The sequence below is a fragment of the Panthera leo genome, chromosome A1 (genome assembly GCF_018350215.1).
Source record: "Panthera leo isolate Ple1 chromosome A1, P.leo_Ple1_pat1.1, whole genome shotgun sequence".
Taxonomy (NCBI): Eukaryota; Metazoa; Chordata; class Mammalia; order Carnivora; family Felidae; genus Panthera; species Panthera leo.
The window spans coordinates 158,530,162-158,554,526 of record NC_056679.1 but is presented as its reverse complement, the minus strand read 5'-3'; the positions used below and the strand labels follow the sequence as shown (position 1 = coordinate 158,554,526).

The 24,365-nt window shown below is 35.9% G+C and overlaps 1 protein-coding gene across 5 annotated transcripts in view; it reads right to left on the bottom strand.

The window, feature by feature from the left end:
- The window catches only part of LOC122223115 (leucyl and cystinyl aminopeptidase), a 101,203-nt gene that overhangs the window by 39,354 nt on the left and 37,484 nt on the right, over positions 1-24,365 (bottom strand). For all 5 annotated transcript variants that reach the window (XR_006204057.1, XR_006204056.1, XR_006204055.1 and 2 more), the window contains 6 exons: positions 21,500-21,638; positions 19,589-19,720; positions 7,787-7,907; positions 6,973-7,127; positions 4,834-4,947; positions 3,282-3,416 (listed from right to left, as the gene is read on the bottom strand). Coding sequence is in view for 2 of the 5 variants with exons in the window: in XM_042944264.1 (XP_042800198.1) it covers positions 3,282-3,416; positions 4,834-4,947; positions 6,973-7,127; positions 7,787-7,907; positions 19,589-19,720; positions 21,500-21,638 (796 nt within the window). In the remaining 3 variants the exon portion in view is untranslated. The remainder of the gene's footprint in view (positions 1-3,281; positions 3,417-4,833; positions 4,948-6,972; positions 7,128-7,786; positions 7,908-19,588; positions 19,721-21,499; positions 21,639-24,365) is intronic.

Below are 24,365 nucleotides of genomic sequence, written 5' to 3'. Positions count from 1 at the left end.
GTGTTGTATGGAAACCAATTTGACAATAAATTTCATATATTGAAAAAAAAGTACCAGTTGAATTCATGGGTTCACTGCAGGAGACAATAAACAAGCAGAACTCTCAAAAGCCTCTCTACTTGGGAGTGCATCAATTTCCAATTTTAATATATCATGTTGCTAAAATAACCAAGATCTCTCTTCTTCCTGCAGAGTTACTTCAAATATGTTTGGAACTAATGAATGTATAGGGCAATAAGCATACACTAATAATTCAGAATCCAGCATACAACTATTAAGGCCATGCTATATAGTCATTGAAGTGCATGCCATCGTTTCCAAAAACACCTTTGTGAAGCCTTTCCTGATTTAAGATAGAAATATTTCTCCATCTTCAAGGGCAATGTGTATCACTTCCTTCATCTGCTACAGATATATATTTAATATATATTTAGATAGATATATCTTTATTTCCTCTTCTAGAGTGTATGATAATTGAGGGCAACACTGCAAAGCTCAATTTCAGAGACTAAAACAACACCTAGTACACAAAAGGAATTCAAATAGTCTTTGAATTTCACTTCTGGTAAAAATGTAGCAATATTAGGTCAAGATTATCAGATACACGTAACTGAATTTAATAGCTATTACTCTCTTATTTCTGTATCATGCTTCATGGTGTTACTTGTTCTATAAATTTAAGTACTCATTCTTGTTCCCAACAGATCCCTTTCACTCCTGCATGACCAACTTTCCCTACTATTACATTCCCATTAACAAAATTATGCAACATTCATTCCTCCTTTAAAACAAATAAAAGATGGCCTTCCTTTTTTTAACTCCATGTCTCTTCTAGTTATCACCCTATTTCTTATTTCCCTCTTTGTAGTAAACTCCTCAAAGAGCTGTCTGCAGTTGCCATCTCCATTTTCTTTAAGGCAATCTTCCAACCATCACTCTGCTAGAAGTGGTTTTTTTTTTTTTATTTTTTAATGTTTTATTTTATTTTTGAGACAGAGAGAGACAGAGCATGAACGGGGGAGGGTCAGAGAGAGAGGGAGACACAGAATCTGAAACAGGCTCCAGGCTCTGAGCTGTCAGCACAGAGCCCGACGCGGGGCTGGAACTCACGGACTGCGAGATCATGACCTGAGCCGAAGTCGGCCGCTTAACCGACTGAGCCACCCAGGTGCCCCCAGAAGTGGTTTTATCAAGGTCACTGATGAACTTCATGCTGTCTTGAAACCAACATCAATTCCCAGGCTCATCTTAACCTGCTAGTGGCATCTGAATGACTGATCACTCACTCATCCTTTGAAGTCTTTCTGCACTGAGCCTTGGGAGGCACTCTTCATCCTCCCCCTATTCACTGGCCATCACTCTCACTCTCTCCCTGGATCCTCATCTTGCACGGAACCACCTCATTTTGGTGGCCCCTGGCATTTACATTTCAGACCTTTTAGTTTTTTTTTTTCTTTTCTTTCTAAGTTTACTTCCTACTTGATCTCCTCAAGAGACAATCTACATGAGAATTAGGCTTGGAGATTAAAAAACCCAAATAGAATATATCTGTCAAACACATTTCCCTAGTGACACTTGTTCTTGTACATAACATTGGTAAAATATCCTACTTTTCTCAGTTATGTGGGGTATTTGCCAGATTTCCAATCATGAAATAAGTAGTTACCATATTGACAGGGGTTAGGTATGCTGTGGAGACCACATGATAAGACAATGAATTTGGGGTTTAGGGGATGGCGGTCAGAGGATGACAGAGCTCTGTAAGAACAAATCTTGAAGCGACAGTTCTGTATAAGAACAGAACCACAAGTTTTAAAATTTTATCGACAGATCCCATATAGGCTTTAAAAATCATAGCAGTATCTCCAACTGGAATATATTTAATATAGCTAATTAAACTCCTTATTTCTTATTTGTTAACAGTACTACCATTTTCCATGTCAGTCAGGTGTGAACCTGGAAAACATGTCTCCCTTTCTTTACCTGTCTTACCCTATCACTAAATCCTTCAAGAACTTCCCTCCAGCCCATGTTTTTTTACACTCATCATTTTTCTTCCACTTTCACTACCAATCCTAATTTCATCCTTTACCACGTCATGCTTGGACGTTAGCAGCAATTTCCTGACTTTAGTTCTCTCTCCACTTAAATCTACAAGCTGGAACAAATTAGTTTTCATAAATAGTAACTTTAATCAAGTAATTCCTCTGAAAAATCTTCTAAAGCTTCCCAATGCTTACAGAAAAAGTCCAGATTCCTGATGGCGTTTAGAACCTTCTACAACTGCCCCAAGCTCCTTTTCTATCTTTCCCCTACTCCATTTATGGCTTCCACCACAATCAAGCATTTATTCCCTAAACAAAAATGTCCTGCCCATCAGTATTCCTGAACTGTCTCTTTGTAGACCTTATTGTCCCATTCCTGCCATACTCAACACTTACCATTCCTCTTTATCCATATCTTTTTATTATTTAATTCCCTTCCATTTCCATTTTCCTACAAAAAAGTTCTCTTCATAAACCTAGGTAAAAAAAATCTGTACCATTCATTCAGCACATATCATCTCTTAGTGCTTCACAAGTACCTACCACCTAAACTTTGAGTTTCTTGAAGATATGGTTTGTATCTCAGGTGTTTTGTGTGTTTTCTCTGTCCAGTGGAGGAATTCATTTATTAATCAATTAATTTGGCAGCCAGAGTAAGGAGGTAAGTAAGTCCTAACATTCACACCTCCCACCACAACTGTGAGAGGCATTGTTCTGTTCTCTGACCTATGGCAATCCTAATCAGGTTTCCAGTTTTCTGTTTTTGCTTCACTCCCAAACCTGGAGTCTGTGCTTCTGATCCTGCAATCTAGTTCTCAATTCTTAAATACTCTTTTTGTTTTTGAGTTTTGGCAACTGTGACTTTGAACATCTTTCAATCCTCAATAACACAGCTAAGGGCTTGCTTAGGACCTTCCCTGGACATACTCTACCTATAGATCCAGAGACTGAACCAACTTTAAAAGATATGTTGCTATATTATTTGATTACCCACTCACTATACCAGTCAGAAGAACTTAAATCAGAGAAAGAAAGACCCAGAAAAAGTTAAAACCAAGATTTAAATAGAAGCAAACATCTTACAGTTTAAACGTATACCTGAAAATAATCTTAAAGTAATCTCTAATCTTTAAAATAATCTAGTTTTAATGCTTAAAATAATTTAAATCATGAAGCTTGCTCACATATGAAATTAATTTGAAACCCACTCCAGGTAGTTGATGTGTAGAGCGGTACCTTAAAATAGGAAAGAGAATCAAACATTTCTTCGATCTGTTCTGAAGACTGAACAGATGATGATGATATTGGATGAGATGAATTCAAGGAATCTTTCTTCAGGGTTTTAAATCGAGCATCTAAGAAATCTTCATACTAGCAAAAACATCAAACAGATTATGAAACCATGAACATTATCAAAGGCAAAGGAAAATATAGTAATTATTTATATGAATTAGATTAATTACCTGTTTAAGGTCATTATTAAAAAATACCCATCTTTATTAAACTTCAGAAAATAGGCTTTTGAAAGTGTAAGCATAGAGAGACTTTCATTCATATTCCTTACATTTAAAAATACAATGATAACATCCTGACCATATGAAAAACATTATTATTTCCTAACCCACAGCATAAGGATTAATTAAGAATCTACTATTAAAGCGACCAAATGTGCCAAATCCAGGTATTCGAAGTAAATATTCTAAGATGGTTAGTGTGTACTTTTAAAATAACATTTACAATTAAAAAGCAAAAATAAAAACTGGTCCTTAAGCTCATTTCTCATATGTAGTCCAGGTTTCTATTAAGATAATATACATTTCCCTTCACTGAGGTTCATTTGAAGTAAAATATAATACTTAAATAGAATTCTTCGATAGCTCAGCAGATGAGCTCCCCCAGAATATACATTAGAAGGTTTTAAACATTCTGGGCACCACCCAGTGGTGAAACTGTGTATCTGGTTGCTTAATTAAGTCACATACATAGATTTAGAATACTCTGCTTAGTATTCTAGCTAAAAATAAGTTCCTTCTACTTACCTGAAGTTTTTGAACTGGACTTACACAAAAATTTCAAATTGAAAGCTCTTAAGAGTATCCCTGTTTTGAAGCAGTCTTGGATCGTATATTTAGGAAGTTTAATAGAATGTCATAGGATTTTAAGGGTGAACGGGATCTTTATACTTTCCCACCTATTGCTTGGATTATTTGGCAATACCTGTCATACCATTGCCTTTCCCCAGGAAGTCTAGGAACACAGTAACAACAGTATTACACTCCCTATGACAGAACGATGTCCCAAGTCATTGAAAAGGGCACAAATATGGTTGGTACCTTAACAGGGCAAATTATTTGTCTGTATGAACCTATGTTATCACTGTTACAAGAATGATCACAGTGATAACAGGGAGAGAGTATTGCTACAAAATGTCTTATTTTTTTTCTCTCTTTATACAAAGGATAAAAAGTTTTGTTTTGCTAAAAAGGCTTTTCAACTTAATTTAAATTCCTTCAAGAAGAGCCACATCTATTGGAAATAAAATGTAGTAAAGCGATTTTAAATGTTCATCTTAACAAAGTGTGAAATAATTGCACATAATTTCAGCTTTCAATGAAATATATCAATAAGTAAAAGCTTAATTTTCACTGTCAAATCTCAAGAGGTATAAGCTATCAGTAACAAGTGTCAATTTTATTGTATCTTTCTAGAAACATTTTCAGCACTCCAAATGACTATAAAATACGGGGCAAATATGATTTATAGCACGTCTAATAAACGGTATACTTACACTAGAAAGCTCTTTGAATATTTTTTCCAAGGAGAAATACTCCATGAAAGTAGCAAACCCTTCATTTAGCCATAGATCGTTCCACCACTCCATTGTTACTAGATTACCAAACCACTGTGGGGAAAACAAAGCAAAAAATCCTACTAACCAACACAATATTTATACTGTCAAGAATTTTCTAATAATTAAATTGTCAGCTTCATCCCCTTTAGCCAGATAATAATTACTTAAAAATGCAGTTATTAGGTAAAACAAACTATATTCAAATTAAAGACTTACAAAAAATTTGTGTAAATTAACTCTAAAATGAAAATGAAAATTTTAACATTTTACCTTGTTGAATGGGAAAACAAGCAAAAACCACAGTTAGTTAGCATATTTATCAAATTAACATACAAACCCTGTTTACTAGGTAAACAAAAACAGTTTTTCGCTACTTCATTAAAAGTGGTATTTCCTAGATAATGAAATTCTTCTACCTACTACTATCAAGTTAGTAAGATTATTTCTATTCTATATCTTCAGCCATCCATTACAACTTAAAAATAAATTTCTGAGAGATTTTCCTACAGAGAGCCTATATTTCATGTTTCTCCTCAGTTACCCAAGTTGAGGACAGTATTTACATGATTGAAAAGAGAATTCAAACAATATTCTTTAAGAAAGCTGGCATGCATATAAATAAATGAAATAAGAAATATCATTAAATGTCTTCATCTATAAAATAATAATAAGAAGGAAAACAATGAAAGGAGACTCTCCAAAAGAAAAATGTATCTCAAAAATCTCTGCAATGGAGAGTGGTAGGTTATAGGGTGTGCGATTTAGTGACATCTGGGGCTCATCTCAAATCAGCAGCAAAATAATAAGGTTACTGGGTATGGAAACAAAACACTTTTGAGAATTACAATAACATGTTTTTCAAAGATATTATTTTAAAACCTGCTTCCGAGGAATATATGTCTTAAAGAAGAAGTAACTGAGAAGTGGTGATGGGGAGGCCCCAGAAATAATAGACCTAGAGAAGATCCCCTAAAGGACAACTTGTCTACATGCCTAAAATCATAATTATCACTAAGTATGTGCTTCATATGCAAGACCATTACGAAGTCTTCACAAGACCTCTAGAATCTCACACATATAGGCGTTTGAGACAGGGACCAAACTGACCAGAGTGCATGCTACTCTTCTTCCACGTTGTCCCTCAATCATGATGCCCCCAAACTACACCCAACACTGCTATGCACCTCATCAAGGGACAAAAGAAAGACAAGGTGTTGAGAAAGAAAGAGGGGGGTCCACGTACCCATATAATTTTCTTTCTTTTTCTCCTTGTCATACAAAGAGTACCCTCCCTCTCTCAAATTAACAAAGAACCCAGTTTGAGCAAGAGAAGAAAATATAAATCTAGTCTTGACAACTACAGTCCAAGAGATGCCAGAATAGAATGCAATTTAAGGGGAGGGTTTCTCTGCCACAAAGTTATACTGAGGGGCTGGCAATTGTCAGAGGTGAAACAGCTGTGTATTATTGGGGGCAAAAAAGGAGAAACATCTTGAGGAGACAGTGGTTCTTCAAGGGCCAGTGCTGCCAATTATTAGCTCTGTGACTTTGGGTAAGTCATTTACTTACACTCTCAATTTCCACATCTATAAAATGGGATCATCACCTACCTCACAGCTGTTATGAAAAGTAAATGAGATATGGATGTGAAAATGCTTTATAAACTGTAAAATCCTATACAAACATTAGATAGCAATTTCTTTTAAGTATGTATGTATGTATGTATGTATGTATGTATGTATTTACGTATTTGAGTAATCTCTGCACACCATGTGGAGCTCGAACTCATGACCCTGAGATCAAGAATTGCGTACTCCTCCAAATGAGCCAGCCAGGCACCCCTAGATAGCATTTTCATTTGATGATCATGTTTGTGTTAAAAAAAACTAAAAAACAAAAAACAAAAACAAACAAAAACAAACAAAAAAACCCACCATTTTATTATGAAAGGCAATACTACAATAAAAGGCCGAATTTCTCATTAGCTTATTCCAATTTCTTATCCTAAAATTCTTACTTATTTTCTTATTCTAAAATACTATAAGTATTAAATATAATAGTCATGGCTATTAATACCTGATGGGAGAGCTCATGAGCAATGATTTTAGTCACCAGTTTTCTATCTGCCACTGAAGAAGTATTATTGTCATACAGAAGTGTCTCTTCACGGAAGGTGAGCAAACCCCAATTTTCCATTGCTCCCGCTTCAAAGTCAGGAATAGCCACCAAATCTGAACATGTGAAGAAAGAAGTGATCAAATTTCGCTCATCTAAGGCACTCCCCCCAAAAAATATTTTACCCATTGGTTTATCACTGTGAATCAAAAGACAGGGAGTTCATTTTATATTCTTGGCAAATCGAACCTTACTCTAGTCTTGTATGTTCCCCACCTATCGGTCAGTTGAGACCTGACCAATTCCTGTGGAGTCACCATTGCTCTGTCCCTTCACAAAGAAAGAGATATATAATTCTTTCACAATGAATCAACTTCCTAGAGCAAGAAAGACAAAGTACAGGCCCAACGTTCTTCTATCCAGGACCAGCTCTTGCTTTCCTCAGCATCTATTACTCAGTTTTCCTCCTGTGAAACAGAATTTCTTAGGAAGTTAGAGTCTGACTGCAGACAAAGCCCTAAGCAAATTGCCACTCACACAGAACCTGTATAAGCCCTTGGAACAGCTCCATAAACTTCTAAATGTTTTAAGCTCCACATTCAGCTACTTTTAGGGAATGTAAATAATCTTAACAAATGTAAACAATTTTTAAAGCTTTAGGTGTTTATTAGTTTTCTCTTTAAATAATTTTAAAAAAGTGCTTTCTACAAAACATTTGCCAAATGAATCTAGGTTATAATGCTAATGAAAACCAGAGGCACTGTTTGATTCTTACCCAATTTCTTAAGTGGGTATTGAATTTCAAAGTAGTTTTGATAGAATTCAAGAAGCTTCACAGTTGTTTCCAAGGCATGGTGAACTTGACCAATCTTTTCTGGTACAGCATATATAGAAACCTAAAAGAAAACATACATAAATGTATATATATCATATAACATAAAGACAGGTACAACTAAAATGGTATGATATTCAGATAAATACCATGACACATATATGAGAACTGCAAAGAGCTTTATGAGATTTTACAGGACAGGAACTCTTGCTTCTAATTCTTTTCTCCCCTGGAGAATTTAGCTAGTTACTTCCACACATAGAACAATGTTCAAAAACTTACTGGTTTTGTTTTTTATTTGTTTAGGTTAACAGAACATTCTCAACAGAACATTCTCAAACTATTAATTTTATACTTATCTTCTCCATTACCTCACGTTGTCCTTCCTTACCTATGAGCCATCAGACCAAATTATTTGAAGGACAAAACAAATTCTCATCTTTCTAGCACCTATTACAGAACCTGGCATCAAACAGACACCCATACAAAGGAGTCACATAAAGGAGTTAGTTCTAAAGTAAACACACAAGGCAGAAATTGCGCATTTGTTGAAATTACCCTGGAAAAACCTATTACAGACCAATGCATTCTCTTTTAGTAAGTATGACACAGCCAGATTTTCTTCCAACCTTGGGACTGCTTCCTTTTTTCCAGTTGTTGGCTTGTTTTCATGGATCATGTTGTATAAAAAAAATAATCATACCCATAGAATCATTCAGTGAGTGGTACACAGTAACTAAAACCAACTTAGGGATAATAGATTCATATTCACATTGCCCATTCATTCCAGGATACATGCTCACTAAAGGGGAAGGCAGAGACAATCCCCAACATTATTTAAATTTTTATTCTTGCTTTCCTTTTCTGACTAAATGCATGTTAAACACATAAGCTGCAACTAACTGTAAACATCTTGTTCAGTAAGTATCAAAAGGCAAAATTTAAGCAATTATGTTAAAAGCAATGGGTTTTAAAAAGCAATATATATTGTTTTTCAATTGATTGAAAAAATCTCCATACTCACCTAGGAATATGATATATGGACAAGACATAGCAGAAAATAAAAATTTCAAAAAAAAATCTGAAAAGGTGGGAAATGGAGACTTACTGAACAATTCATCACTTGGACAAAAATGCACTGATGAACTCTAACTCCAAATTAAATTTACTTCTTTCATTAAAGGACTGAAAAACTGTCAATAATTCTAAAAGGTGAACTAGATATCAATCATAATTGTCTTAATGTAGGGCTTTAGTCTATAGAACATATCATTAATCACAAAAACATAGAGGTAACATGGCATAAAAATTAAATGTAACACAAAAATTTTTTTAAGTAAACAAAAAACAAAATTAAGGGTAAAGGCTCTGTAGTTAGAGTGCTGGGTTCAAATCTCTGCTAGTTGTGTGACCTTGAGCAGGTTGGTTAACCTCAATTTCCTTATCTGTAAAAAGGTAATAAAAGTAGCTCCTTACCCTCCCTGGGTTCCTGTGAAAATTAAATGAGCTAAATAATATAAAGAACTTAGACTAGTGCATGGCATGATATAAATGTTCAGTACATGCTAATTACTATCAGTCCTGGGGTGCCTGGGTATCTCAGTTGATCAAGCGTCTGCCTCTTGATTTCAGCTCAGGTCATAATCTCACAGATCATGAGTTCGAGCCCCATATTGGGCTCTGTACTGACAGTGCAGAGCCTGCTTGGGACTCTCTCTCTTTCCCTCTCTCTCTGCATTTCTCCTGCACATGCTCTCTCTCTCTCAATAATAAATAAATTAAAAAAAAAAAATATATATATATATACATACACACACACACACACAGTCCCAAAAGAAATTGGGCAAAATATGTGTGAGTAGAGCATTTGTGGCAATAGTTACTAGAAGATAAAGCATCTAGGACTGGAGTTAGTAAATTAAAACTGTGTTGCTTTCTAAGTAACTATGAAGAAATTTAATTCTCCCATATCATGAGGCCACCATACCACCTGCATCCCTTGGCCTGCCAAAGGAAATACCAGCTTCTCCTGGTGATGTGGGTACTTCCTGCATCTTTCCCCCTCTGAAGTCAATGTTACGGGGCAGGGGGAGGGGAGGAAGCCTGACATATTCTTTTTATACTCTCTACCACTGTAAATAACTATACCAAGATCACTAGGAATTTGAGACAAATCCTTATTATCTCTGCCATTCTTTCCAAACATATGTATTTTTATGTTATAGTTAATTCAAACACCTAGGAGATGCTATCCCAATGGAAACACCACTCATAATCCCCCAGATTCCCTCCTTCAACATCTTTCTGCCATATATACCATTTGGCCACTCCCAAATGTGTGTGAAAGCACCTTCCCTTAGAGGAAAAGTAAAGGAAGAGCAAAAATTCACATGAAAATGGAACCTGACCTATGGATTCCATTTCTGGAATACAATGACTAGGAAAAAAGTCATTATATTTGCTCTTTCCTTCTACTTCTTCTTCCCCCCACCCCTCAAAAGAAGACATACTATGAGTTCTCACTAGAGATAAATAATCTGGTCATTATAATTATTGTCCAGCTTGTTTTAAGAGCAACAGAAGCATTAAGAAACAGAGAAAACAACCTAGTTCAACAAAAAATCAAGCGTATTGACCAGTATTCTGGGCTTGATAAGAGAACTCTAAACACTGTTAAATAGAAGTCAACTGGCACTCAGACTGTAACACTTACAAGTTAAAACTTTTCTTGCAAGATTTCTTGCTAAGACCTTGGGGAGATTTCTAAAAGACACAACTGTAAAGATTCTTGACCAAATATCAAAGAAAAGGGTTAAGACTGAAGATTTATTAAGTTTAACTTAATCTATTTCTTAATTTAGTAAAAAGAAAAACCTAGATAAAAGAAGAAAATAGAATAAAACCTCACCCCCAAAAAAGGACAACATGGCCTGCAAGATTTATAAATACAGAAAATACTAGAATTTTGATATTAAGCTTCCTGAAAAAATGAGCTTTCCTAAACAGAAAGCTTCACACACAAAAGTATAAATTCCTAAAAGAAAACAAAATGAAATAAAACAAAACAAAAACACAAAAAAACCCACACACACATACCAGTCTCAAGTCTATTCAGAATAAATAATGAGATGGGACTTTAGGAGAATAATGTGAATTACGTACAACGTCCTTGCCTGGTGAAGAAATACTTGAGGTAGATGTTGTTCGTGGTAACTCATAACTAGGTCATGTTCCTGACTGAATATGAATAAATCGAAATTGTAACTTCACCTGGATAATACCATTGAAGGTTCTGTTTGAATGATAGGCATGATATCCACATCCAACTAACCACCACTACACTCTGATTCTACAGATTAGACCTGTCTATGGTGAAAAACAACATCAGGCAATGGCAAAAACAAAACAAAAACCTCAAGATAAACAAAGCAGTGTCTTTTAAAACCAGCCTAGAAATTTTTAGGTAATTCTGGCATTACTGAACACAGAGGGTAAGGAACACTGAAGAATAGACATAAATGATAAAAACAAATGTTCCTCTTTTTTGAAAAAACTTCAACAACATAGTAGTCTTTATCACTAAAGAGGGCATGTTTAATAATCTACAGTCAACTGTGACATTTTTAGTTGTTTGGTGAGACGGACATTAGTAAAGCCCTACTGCCTTATCCCTGAATCTTGTGAAATAGGCCTTGTGAATCTTATGAAATGTCAAATACTACAAAACAGCATCCATCCTAAAGATTACAACATTTTAGTGTGACACAAATCTTGTGTTAGATTTCAAGCCTAAATTTCTGGTCACCATGTATACAGAAGTTATTTGTGTCATTTGGTGTGAGCAAAAGCATATTGCAGTGGACAGTACAATCCTGACTATCACTTACTACGTAATCTTGGGCCTCTCTTAACCTCTCTGACACACTATTTCTTCATCAACAATATGGGATTAACGCATATATTAATGCATAGCTCCATGCATGTTAGATTCTTCCCTCATCCTAATAAAAAGAGAGAAAATTAATAAAACGATTGTTTATTTGTATAACATTAATTTTTCCAAAATGCATTTTGAAATACGTGGGTGTTGGGTAGCATTAAAAGTTATATTTTAGGGGCGCCTGGGTGGCTCAGTTAAGCGTCCAACTTCAGCTCAGGTCATGATCTCGCGGTTTGTGAGTCCGAGTCCTGAGTTGGGCTCTGTGCTGACAGCTTGGAGCCTGGAGCCTGCTTCGGATTCTGTGTCTCCCTCTCTCTCTGCCCCTACCCCACTTGTGCTCTGCCTCTGTCTATCAAAAATAAATAAAATGTAAAAAAAAAAATTTTTTTAAGTTATATTTTATATTTACAGACATGAAAGAAAGTTCACAATATGTTTGCAAATGGATAAAAAAGAGTGTAATTTGTATGTGTGTGTGTGTGTGTGTGTGTGTGTGTGTGTGTATTACTATCTACCAGGTACTAAATGCTTTACAAAAAGTTTACAATTGAATCCTTGAGAGGGCAGGCTAATATAGGCGAGACAGTACTAGATTTGTAGAAGGTAAGGTTTAGACAGGATTACAGAGTAATCTGCCCAAGAGTACATTCTAGTAAGCTGTAGAAGTGGGACTCCAGAGTCCATGTTTAACCATGCTGCTTCCTAATACATGTAAATTAAAAGAAAAAGAAAAAAACAGCCACCCCAAAATCCTCTCTCTCAATCTCAGTCTCAATCAATCTCTTTCCCTCTCTCTCCCTTTTCCCCATCCTCCTCTCTCTATGTGAGAATAAGTTATAAACCTGAGCATTTGAGCAGTGAATAATTCAGCTTGGCTATACGGAAGAATCCATACTGGAGCAATTAGAAATACAGATGGATTTATAAGGGCATCCCGAATATCACACTGATGAACTTGAATGTAATCCTATAGGCAGGAAGAAGGAGGGAGAGCGGGAGGGACACAGGGGAAAGAAAAAGCCAAGACTGCATACATTTTGGGATACAATAAAAAGTGCTGGGGGTTTTATATCAAAGAGTGTGATAACTACAACAGAGATGTAATTCAAGTGCTATGAAAGATCACAGAGGGAATGATTAATCCCAGCTGGGGAAAGAATGAGCTGCTTCAAGGAGAGGATGGTAGTCAGCTGGGTCTTGAAGCAAATCTGACTCTCCTAGATTGAGCCTTTTAGATTTATCCAGGCTGCAACATGTGAATCAACGCCTAAATCTGTGGTGCAACACTTGAAGAAAATTAATTGAATTTTATCAGATTTAAACCACTCTCAATATCCTTTTCAACGGACTCTGAAAAATTTTTTGGTTTAGACCTGAAAAAAACCTCTTTCAAGCCAAAGGTAAGTAAATTATTTGAGCACTTAGTCACTATGTAGACTACACTTACCCTTGGACATTTAAACCTCGTCAATAGTTGTCCATTCTTTACTGTTGGGCATAATGGCATATAGTATTATTGTTGGTGAAAAGCCAGATAATCCTTATCTCTGCCTTTGCCTCTAAGCATTATGGAGGAGACATGATAATCTTTTGTAACAAAATGAGTATAGCCTTTTTAATTAGCAATATCTAAATATACCGTGATCAAAATAAAGCTCTTCAGTCTAGAAAGGTAAACCAAATCCTACTGAACCTGTTCAATGGGTATAAAATATTCCCTGGGGTGATCGAAATAAGAAAAAATAAATAATTATATTTCTATCATGAAGAATAATCCCTTTTAGCTTCTTGAAAAAGACTCTTTTCTCCTTCTATATTGTTCACTATATGAAAATATTTGCTAACTAGGTCTTTACTGTGAAATCCAAGCATAAAATCTAAACAAATAATCACTTATATACATGGACTAATGACAAAGAAAAGCAGAGGAGCATAATTAGAATAATAAATTTTTATGAATTACAGATACACAAGACCCTTAAACAATCTCACTCAATAAGATGAAGAAAACTCAATCTAGACTTGCTTTTTAAAAAAGGAAGACTAAATTAATTCTAAAACATGGAATTTTTCTTCTAACTACATTTTTACACTATCTCTTTAGTATTCATAATGTTTTAGATTTAGTGTGGCCCAATAAAATTTTCTGAATTGATGGGAATATTCAGTATCTGTAAAATCCAATATGGTAACCACTAGCTGTAAGAACACCAAAAATGGTTACTGGGACTGAGAAAGTGAATTTAAATTTGAATTAATTTTTTTGCAGCTTTAATAATATAATTAATATAACACTGTGAAAGTTTAGGGTGTGCAATGTGTTGCTTTGATACATTTATATGTTGTGAAATGATTACCACAGTAATATTAGTTAACACATCTATCATCTCACATAATTACCATTTCTTTTTTGTAGTGAGAACTTCCAAGATCCAGTCTCTTAGCAGCTTTCAAACATATAATACAGTATTATTAACTACAATCACCATGCTATCCACCAGATTCCCAAGCTTCTCTTAAAATTCCAAGTTTACACCCTTTGACCAACATTTCCCTATTTCCCCCAACCCTCAGATCCTGGCAACCACCATTCTAGTGTCTAAGAGTTCAGCTTTCTTAGATTCCTCATCTAAGTGAGATAATATATATAGTCTTTGTCTTTCTCTGACTTAGTCATTTCACATAATGCCCTCAAGGTCCATCCATGTTGTTGCAAGTGGCAGGATTTCCTTCTTTCTCATGGCTGAATAATAATCCACAGTAATTTATACCACACCTTCTTTATCCATTCATCTTCAGACAGACACTTAGGCTGTTTCCATATTTTGACTATTATGAATAATCCTACAACTGACATGGGAGTCAGATATCTCTTTGAGATCTGGATTACATTTCCTTCAGCTATATATCTATAAGTGGGATTGCTGGATCATATGGTAGTTCTATTTTTATTTTTTTGAGGAAACTTCATACTGTTTTCCACAGTGGCTTTATCAGTTTACATCCCACCAAGAGTGCACAAGGTTCCCTTTTCTCCACATCTTCACCAACACTTGTTAACTCTAGCCTTTTTAATGACAGTCATTCTAACAGGTGTGGGATATCTCATTGAGGTTTTTATTTTTATTTTTATTTCCCTTGTGATTGGTGATGTTGAGTACCTTTTCACGTACTTGTATAGCCACTTGTATGTCTTCTTTGGGGAAATGTCTGTTCAGTTCCTCTATTTTTAAATCAGACTGCTTATATATCTTTTTGCTAATGAGTCATATGAGTTCCTTATATATATTGTGGATATTAATACCTTAATAGATATATGATTTGCAAATACTTGCTCCCATTCTTTAGGTTGTCTTTGCATTTTTTGATTTTTTTCTGTGCAGAAGCTCTTTAGTTTGATGTAGTCCCACTAACTAATTTTTGCATTTGTTGCTTGTACTTTTGGTGTCATATACAAGAAATCATTACCAAGACCAATGTCAAGGAGCTCCTTTCCTATCTTTTCTTCTTGGAGCCTTACAGTTTCAGACCTTACATTAAAGTGTTTAAAATGTTTAGTTAATTTTTGTGAGTGGTGTAAGATAAGCGTCCAATTTATTGTTATACATATGATTATCCAATTTTCCCAGCACCATTATAATGAAGATAATCCTTTCTCCACCACATATTCCTGGCTATCTTGTCAAATATTAGTTGCCTATTCATGCATTTTTTTCCTCTGGGCTCATAATTCTGTTCCTCGGTCTATGTGTCTATTTTTATTCTAGCATCATACTCTCTTAATTAGTATACATACTGTTTTGATTACTATAGCTTTGTAGTACAGTTTGAAATTTGGAAATGTCATATCTCTAGCTTTGTTGTTTCTCAAGATTGCTCTGGTTATTCAATGTCTTCTGTAGTTCCACACATATTTTAGTAATTTTTTTTTCTATTTCTGTGAAAAATACCATTGAAATTTTTATAGGAATAGCATTGAATCTACAAATGGCTTTGAGTAGTATGGACATTTTAATAATATTAATATTTCTGATCCATGAACATCAGATACCTTTCCATTTATGTGTGTCTTCTTCAATTTTGTTCATCAAAATCTTATAGTTTTTACTATACGGATCTTTCACCTCCTTGGTTAAATTTATTCCTAAGCATTTTATTGTTTTTGATGCTATTGAGAATGAGATAACTTTATTTCTTTTTCAGATATTTCATTGTTAGTGTATAGTAATGCAACTGGCTTCTTTATGCTGATTTTGTATCCTGCAACTTTACTAAATTCACTGATTAGTTTTAAAAGTTTTTTGGTGGAGTCTTTAGGATTTTGTATACATAAGATCATATCATTTGCAAACAAAGACAATTTCACTTCTTCCATTCTGATTTGGATGCCTTCTATTTCTTTTTACTTGCCTAAGTGCACAAGCTGAGATTTCAAGTACTATTTTAATTAAGAGTGGTGAAAGTAGGCCCCTTTTCTTGTTCCTGATCTTAAGAGAAAGGCTTTCAATCTTTCACTGTTGAGTATGATGTTAACTGTGGACTTGCCATATATGACCTTTATTTTGTTGAAGTATGCCCTTCTATACCTAATTTGTTAGAGGGTTTTTTTTTTATGTTTATTCATTTGGGGGGGGGGAGGGGGGAGGGAGGAAGACAGAGAGAGAGAGAGAGAGAGAGAGAGAGAGAGAGAGAGAGAGAGAGAGAGAGAATGAATCCTAAACAGGCTCTGAGCTGTCAGTCAGCACAGAGCACAATGTGGGGCTCAAATTCATGACCCATGAGATCATGACCTGAGCCAAAGTCAGACGCTTAATTGACTGAGCCACCTAGGGGCCCCTGTTTACAGTTTTTATCAGGAAAGTAAGTTATACTTTGTCAAATGCTTTTTTCTGTAGCTATTGAGATGATCATGTGCTATTTATCTTTCATTCTATTAATATGATGTATCACATTTACTGATTTGCATATGTTGAACCATCTTTGTATCCCAGTGATAAAGCCCTCTTGATCATGGTGTATGATCTTTTTAATGTGCTGTTGAATTCAACTTGTTAACATTTTTTTAAGGATTTTATGCAGAGACATCTACTGCATCTATATTCATCAGGGACACTGGCCTATAGTTTTCTTTTCTGGTAATGTCCTTATCTGGCTTTAATAGGAGGGGAATGTGAACCTCATAAAACAAATCTGGCAGTATTCCCTCTTCAATTTTTCAGAGTGCTTGAGGATTGGAATTAATTTTTCTTTAATGTTTGGTAGAATTCACCAGAGAAATCATCTGATCCTGGGCTTTCTTTGTTGGGAGGTTTTGATTACTGATTCAATCTCTTTACTCAATATTGATCAGATTTTTTAATGTCTTCATGATTCATTCTTGCTAGGTTGTATGTTTCTAGGAATTTATCAATTTCTTCTAGGTTACCCAATTTGTCGGCCTATAATTGTTCATAGTAGTCTCTTATGTTCCTTTATATTTCTGTGCAACAGAATTGTCTCTTTCATTTCTGATTTGACTCTTACTTTTTCTTAGTCCAGCTAAAGGTCTGTTATCGTTGTTTATCTTTCAAAACAAAACAAAACCCAGCTCTAGTTTCATTGATATTTTCTATTGTTTTTCCTGGTATCTTTTATTTTTTTTTTAAATTTTCAAGTTTATTTTGGAGAGAGGGGGGCACGAATGAAGGCGGGGTAGAGAGGGAGAGAGAATTCCAAGCAGAATCTGAGCTGTCAGTGCAGTACCCAGCACGGGCTCAAACTCAAAAACTATGACCTCATGACTTGAAATAAAACCAAGAGTTGGAGGCTTAACTCACTGAGCCGCCCAGGCGTTCCTCTCTTTTACTTATTTCTGCTCTCATCTTTGTTATTTCCTTCCTTCTGCTAACTTTGGGTTTAGTTTGTTCTTTTTTGATTTCCTTGAGGTATAAGGTCGGGTTGTTTATTTGAGATCTTTCTTTTTTCTTAATATAGGCATTTACTGCTTTAAACATCACTCTTGGAACTGCTTTTTATGCATTCTACAGGATGCATACACCACCATATTAGAGTATTAAGAGTATTCTGAATTTGGCTATATACTTACCTTTACCACTGTGTTGTGTATTTTCACATATTTTCATATTACTAATTAGTGTCCTTTCATTTCACCTGGAAGCACTCCTTTCAGCATTTTTTAAGGGGGTAAAGAACTCCCTCAACTTTTGTCTAGGGAAGTCTTTATCTCTCCTTCATTTCTGTAGGAAAACCTTGTCAGGCAAGAGTATTTTTTGATTGGCAGTTGTTTCTTTCAGCACTTTAATTCATCTGACTCCCTTCTGGTTGCTACGGTTTCTGCTGAGGAATCCACTGACAGACTTATCCCTTGTAAGTTACAATCTTCTTTCCTTTTGCTGCTTTTAAGATTCTCTGATTTTTGACAGTTTTACTATAACATGTCTCAGAAGAAACCTCTTCAAGCCGTTTGTTCAGTAACTTGTGAGTTTCATGAACTTGATTATTCAAATTTCTCCCCACATTTGGGTAGCTGTCAGCCATTACTTCTTTGAATAAGCTTTCTGCCCCCTTCTTCCTCTGTTCTTCTTCTGGAACTCCAGTAATTCACAAATTGTTTCTTTGATGGTGTCCCATAAATCACATAGGCTTGCTTCATTCTTTTCTTACATTTTTATTTGTTCTCTGGATGGATAATACCAACTTTCCTGTCTTCTAACTCACAAATTCTTCGTCTGCTTGATCCATTCTGATGTTGATGTTCTTTAGTGCTCTTTTTTTTCATTCCATTCATTGTATTTTTCAGCCCCTGAATTTCTTTAGTTTCTTTTTATGATTTCTTTGTTAAAACTTCTCATTTTGTTCATGTATTGCTTCTTGATTCCACTGAATTGTCTTTTTGTGTTTTCTTGTAGTTCATTAAGTTTCCTTAAAACAGTTACTTTGAGTTCTTTAATGGGAAAATTGCAGATCTCCATGTCTTTGAGATTGTTTACTGGAAGATGTTTGTGATCCTTTGGTGTTGTCATATTTTCTGGACTTTTCATGTTCTTTGAAGTTTCGTGTTAATGTCTTCACATTTGACATGGCAGTCACCTCCTCCAGTCTTATCTAACTGCCCTCACCAATGCATCCAAACTTGTATTTCTTTTTTTCTCCAACGGAGTGCTGAACTTTTTGGCTAGAAATGTGGACTTCCACAAAGGCTATTTTCTCCAGGTGTTACTGTCTAAGACAGTATTTTCAGGTGCTCCCACACCATAGCCAAGAGGGCTAAGAGATGTTTCACAGGGCCCACAGCCAGGACCAAGGTCTGTATGCCTAGTACCTGATGCATAGGTGCAAAAGAGGCCTCCCAGGTCATTTGGCATTCAGTGCTGGATCCCACAGCTTCCACAAAGGCATTTTTGTCCATGGCTGGATGTCAAATTATTGTTGTTGGCATGGGAGGACATGAATGAGGGATACCTTATTCAACCATGATGCTGTCATCTAATTTTAATTAATTTAAATGTTAAAAACCACATAAAGCCAATAACCACCATATTGTACAGCACAGTTATAGAATCTTTGTTATACATATATTGTCTTACTGGAATTCTCTTTTAGAAACATAATTAAAGAAAACTTGAATATTATTGACTTTTAGGTATTCAATTAACAAAACTAAATATAAGCAAAAAGTAACATTTCTGGCATAAAATGTCAGAGTTGTGATCCAAAAGCTTGTTTTCCATTTCCAGAAATCATCAAAGAATTCCTTTTAACCTCTTGTGAAACAGGCTTTTGAGACAATTACCAAAACAACATACCAGGGTTCCATTTACGTCCTGACTCAGGTTCTTCATCTCCCCAACAATGAATGCAACCAGGTAAGTGCTCATTTTCACACTCTCAGAAAACTCATCCTGAACAAGTCCATCTTCCATAATGATTGATGAATTCTACAAGCAATGGGAAATGATAACAGTTCTGTAATTATGGTAATAAATGACTTAATAAACTAAGAAATTAAAAATTCAAATACAAAATGAGTAGTGAAGATGTTGACATATTTTAATTTCTCAGCATAAGAGAACATGACTCTTTCTCCAAACAGAGAATGACCTTTCCTCTCATTCTGTTCTGTCATCGCTTATCATGAAAATATACTGAGTAGGGGTGCCTGGGTAGTTCAGTTGGTTGAGCATCCAACTCTTGATCTCACCTCAGGTCATGACCTTAGGGTTGTGGGATAGAGCCCTGTGTCAGGCTTGGCAGTAAGCGTGGAGCCTGCTTAAGATTCTCTCTCTCCCTCTCTCTCTCCCTCCCTCTCTCTGGCTCTCTCCCCTGCTTGCTCTCTCTCTCTCTCTAAAAGAAAAAAGAAAAAATACACTGAATACAGTGAAAATCTTTAAGGAATTTTTAGTTTCAAAAGACGGTTTTAAATAAACATAACTTAGAGAAGATAAATAACAGTGGTTCTGTTTCTTCCTTTTAAAATACCATCAAAACCAAAATCCTTCCTTATGACATAGGAGCGTTCCACTCTACTGCTACAAACACAGAAGAAGGAGCTACAGTTAGAATATTCCTCTGAAAGATCTGAAACAGCTTTTAAAGTACCATGTTGGGGTGCCCTGGGTGGCTCAGTCGGCTGAGCGTCCAACTTTGGCTCAGGTCATGATCTCACGGTTTGTGAGATCATGACCTGCTTGGGATCTGTGCTGGCAGCTCAGAGACCGGAGCCTGCTTCGGATTCTGTGTCTCCCTCTCTCTCTCTGCCCCTCCCCCACTCATGCTCTGTCTCTGTCTCAAAAATAAACATTAAAAAAAAAAATTAAAGTACCATGGTGATGACCCCAAGAAGGCTTAGTGGGATCAAAGGTGGTAAGTCACTATGCAGTATGTAGTAGACACAAGATTAGAGAAGCCTTCCAAGATTTTCTGACCATGAATTAAGATATGTTTGGGGATACTAGGCAAGTAGGCATCTCACCTCTTTTAGAGGAAGATTAAGGTGAAGAGTAGGGCTAGGACTGGAGCTGCTGAAGTGATGTCCCTATTGAAGGACAGATCACATCCTCGCCTGCCTACAAAGGTTGACTCCACAGTCTGTTAGACGTGGCTACTCCTCTCCCCTAGCCACATGGGTTCTGAGAGGCTCCCATCAGATTCCACATGGCCACTCAGGTGTCATGAAAAAAAAAAAAACAACCCTAAGTTCTGTCTAGCATAAAAACAATTCTGCTTGGTTTTGTCCCCATTGCCTCCCGCACAGAATTTACATCCAAGAAAGAGGTTTACGTTCTTGTTAAGCCTCCACGTTAGAATACTGATTTTTCAATAACCAATAAAACACCAAGGTCAATCATGATTCAACATTATCATGCACCACTATTTAGAACGGCAAATTCATCAAGTCTCAGAAAACATCACTGTGATTTTTAGTACTAGTTCATATAGTATTAGTATTTGCATACCTTTCATATACAGCACATACTTCATATTTCCTGCCCACACAATGCATATTGAGCAGGCCTTACTCTTTCTTCAAGTGCTCCTTGAGCTGACTTCTCAATTAATTCTAACATATATTTTAACTTCTATTTAAGTATTTTAAGAAAGGATAAGAATATACATGATTTTACTCATTCTCAACAGTATCACAAAGAGGAATTCAAATATTTATAACAAAGAAAGAGACCCACTCAAGGATTTTACATTAAGGAACAGAACAGTACCTTAGGCATATTTGATAAAGCAGTATATTGCTCATCCCTTATGATCCTGATGATAAATGTGGCTTTAAATCCTGGTTCATCAAAACAAGGAAAAGCAGATCTTGCTGCCAGGGGTTCAAACTGAGTTGCTGCAAAGTACCTAAAACAAATGCAAATTCATCCAGTAGTTATTGAGCACCTACTATTCAAGGTATCCTGCCAAGTACTAGTGATACTAAGATAAACATGGTATAATCCCAGTCATCAAAGGATCTGCAATCAACTGGGAGAGACCTAGGTTATATGATGAACAGAAACCTGCAGGCTGCAAATCATGTCATTAATATTGAAAACAAAGCAGTGGAAATAAAGGATAGGAAACAAATTCTGACTGGCAGTTGAGATACTATATGGAAACTGGTGACAAACTTTTGAAGAGAATTTTAAAAAATGAAGAATATTTGAAAAGGTAGAGAAGGGAAGAAAGTATACTCTAGAAAGAGTAGAAAGCACAAGGAAAGACAGTGATGGATACTCAGGGACAGGAGGTGGCTGTCCAAGATGGCTGGAGATGAAGCCACAAAGGTAGCCTACAACTGGTCTTAAAAAGGTTTCAGATGGATGATCACTATGAAGGGTGGTCATTAATTGCCATTAATCACCTGTACAGACCCTGGCTTCACAACATTAAACCTTAAACTTACTACTTAAACTTTCATGAAGACTAAAAAAACTAGCTACTCTATAGTATGTTTGTTTCCTTCAAGCTTTTCAGAAATGAATAAAAAAAACTTCCTCCCTCTCCTACAGAACAGCAATAACATTCGAGAATTTAACTCATATGGAAGTCTTACATTAAAAGTTGGGAGAGGGTGCCTGGGTGGCTCAGTCAGGTAAGCGTCTGACTCTTGATTTAGGCTCAGGTCATAATCTCACTGTTAGTGAACTTGAGTCCCACATCTGGCTCTGCGCTGAAAGTGCAGAGTCTGCTTGGGATTCTCTCTCTCCCTCTCTCTCTGCCCCTACCCCACTTACACATGCTCTCTTTCTCTCTCAAAATAAATACACAAATAAACTTTTTAAAAAACTGAGAGAAAAGCATAAAAAAAAGAGGAGAAAATCAGATTTCTAATTAAACAGAGGAATAAAACAGATCTGCATTGGGGAAATCATCCAAACATGGCCATAGAATAATCAGGGCAAGTGTGGCCCTGTTGTGCATATTTCAGGTACTGGTCAATATGGCACATATACAACCACCACCCTGGACAAGATGGCCTAGCTTGCTTAGGGCTTAGTTTCCACTTTTAAAAGACAGACAGAAAAGAGTGTGGGATTTGAAGTAAGAAGACCCAAACCCTGCACTTTACCAGCCATAGGAGTTCAGGCAAATCAGTAATACACACCTCAATTTCCTTATTTAAAAAAAATATTTTTGACATTTAGTCATTTCTGAGAGACAGAGACAGAGTGTGAGTGAGGGAGGGAGGGAGAGAGAGAGGGAGACACAGAATCCAAAGCAGGCTCCAGGCTCTGAGCTGTCAGCACAGAGCCCGATGGAAGGCTCAAACTCACAGACCGCAAGATCATGATGACCTGAGCTGAAGTTGGACCCATAACCTACTAAGCCACCCCGCGCCCTCCTTATTTATTAAATTAGGACTGAGTAGGATCCTCTGCCAAACACCTAGGGGTCTTGTTAGAATCAAATAAGACTATTCAAAATAAAAACTACTTGTATGCCACAATTGCCAACATAGATGTTTATTATAAATGCTAGACAGTCATAACTCCTCATCCACACTCAATATTGTGTTTTCCTGATAAGAATTTGCCAAAATAACTGTTTCTATCGAGTAAACTACATGAAAGATAGCAATCAACATATATGAAACAATTTAAACATGCCATGTTGCTAATATTCAATTTCTTCACTCCATTCCCCAATTCTTACCTAGTTAATAGAAAATTGTGAAAGAGGGCCACAAGGGACCAGGGGATAAAGTTTAATGATATCTATACCATTCATATAAAAAGTCTATTTAGACGATCACTTTGGATAAAAACTGGATCATAATGTTCTGAGGCAAAGACAATCTTAAGTTATTTTTGAAAGAGATGCACTATTAACTATTTTACATAAGTCTCTTTGAGAAGGCTGCTGCTTCAGGATACTTATAATCTATCTTATCTATGCTGAATACCTTGAAGCTTATTCTTTCATTAGTGACTTCCTTTGCTTTCAGAAATATTAGCTGCAGTTTGAGCACTACCTCCAGTAGTGCTGAAGACAATCATGAATTAGCCAGGCTTCACATAAGAGAATTCTAACCACTGGGAATAACAATAGGTAAATAAATGAACAATGGGTAGTGTGAACTAGGGAGGCAGTACATCATAGTGGGGTTAAGAATGGGGTTAAAATGAGTTTGAGTTTGAGTTCCCCCCTCCTACCTGATAACCATATTATTTATGCTCTGCTTTTTTATCTGTAAAATGAATAAAATATTAACATCCACCTCTTAATGGGTTTGACAGGATAAAAGATTAAACATATAAAATGCTTCAAACAGTTTCTAGCACTTGAGTTCTCAGTAAATATGGGCTATTATTATCACTGGAATTCAGGAAAGTGCACATGAAGCTTATTGTAGCAGGTGAGGGCTATGAGATAAAACAAGGGCCAGAGCTGGAAGAATCTTGAACTAAATCTTATCAGAAAAGAGGAAGTGTGAAGGCTCTCAAACCAAAGACCAATATGGTTAGATCTGTACTCTAGAAGTATGAGTCTAGCAGCAGTGTGGAAGATGGTGGCAAGAGGAGGGGAAAGCAGTGGTAAGATTAGAAGCCAGTTAAGAAGATGCTTGAAGTGTTCAAAAAAAGGCAT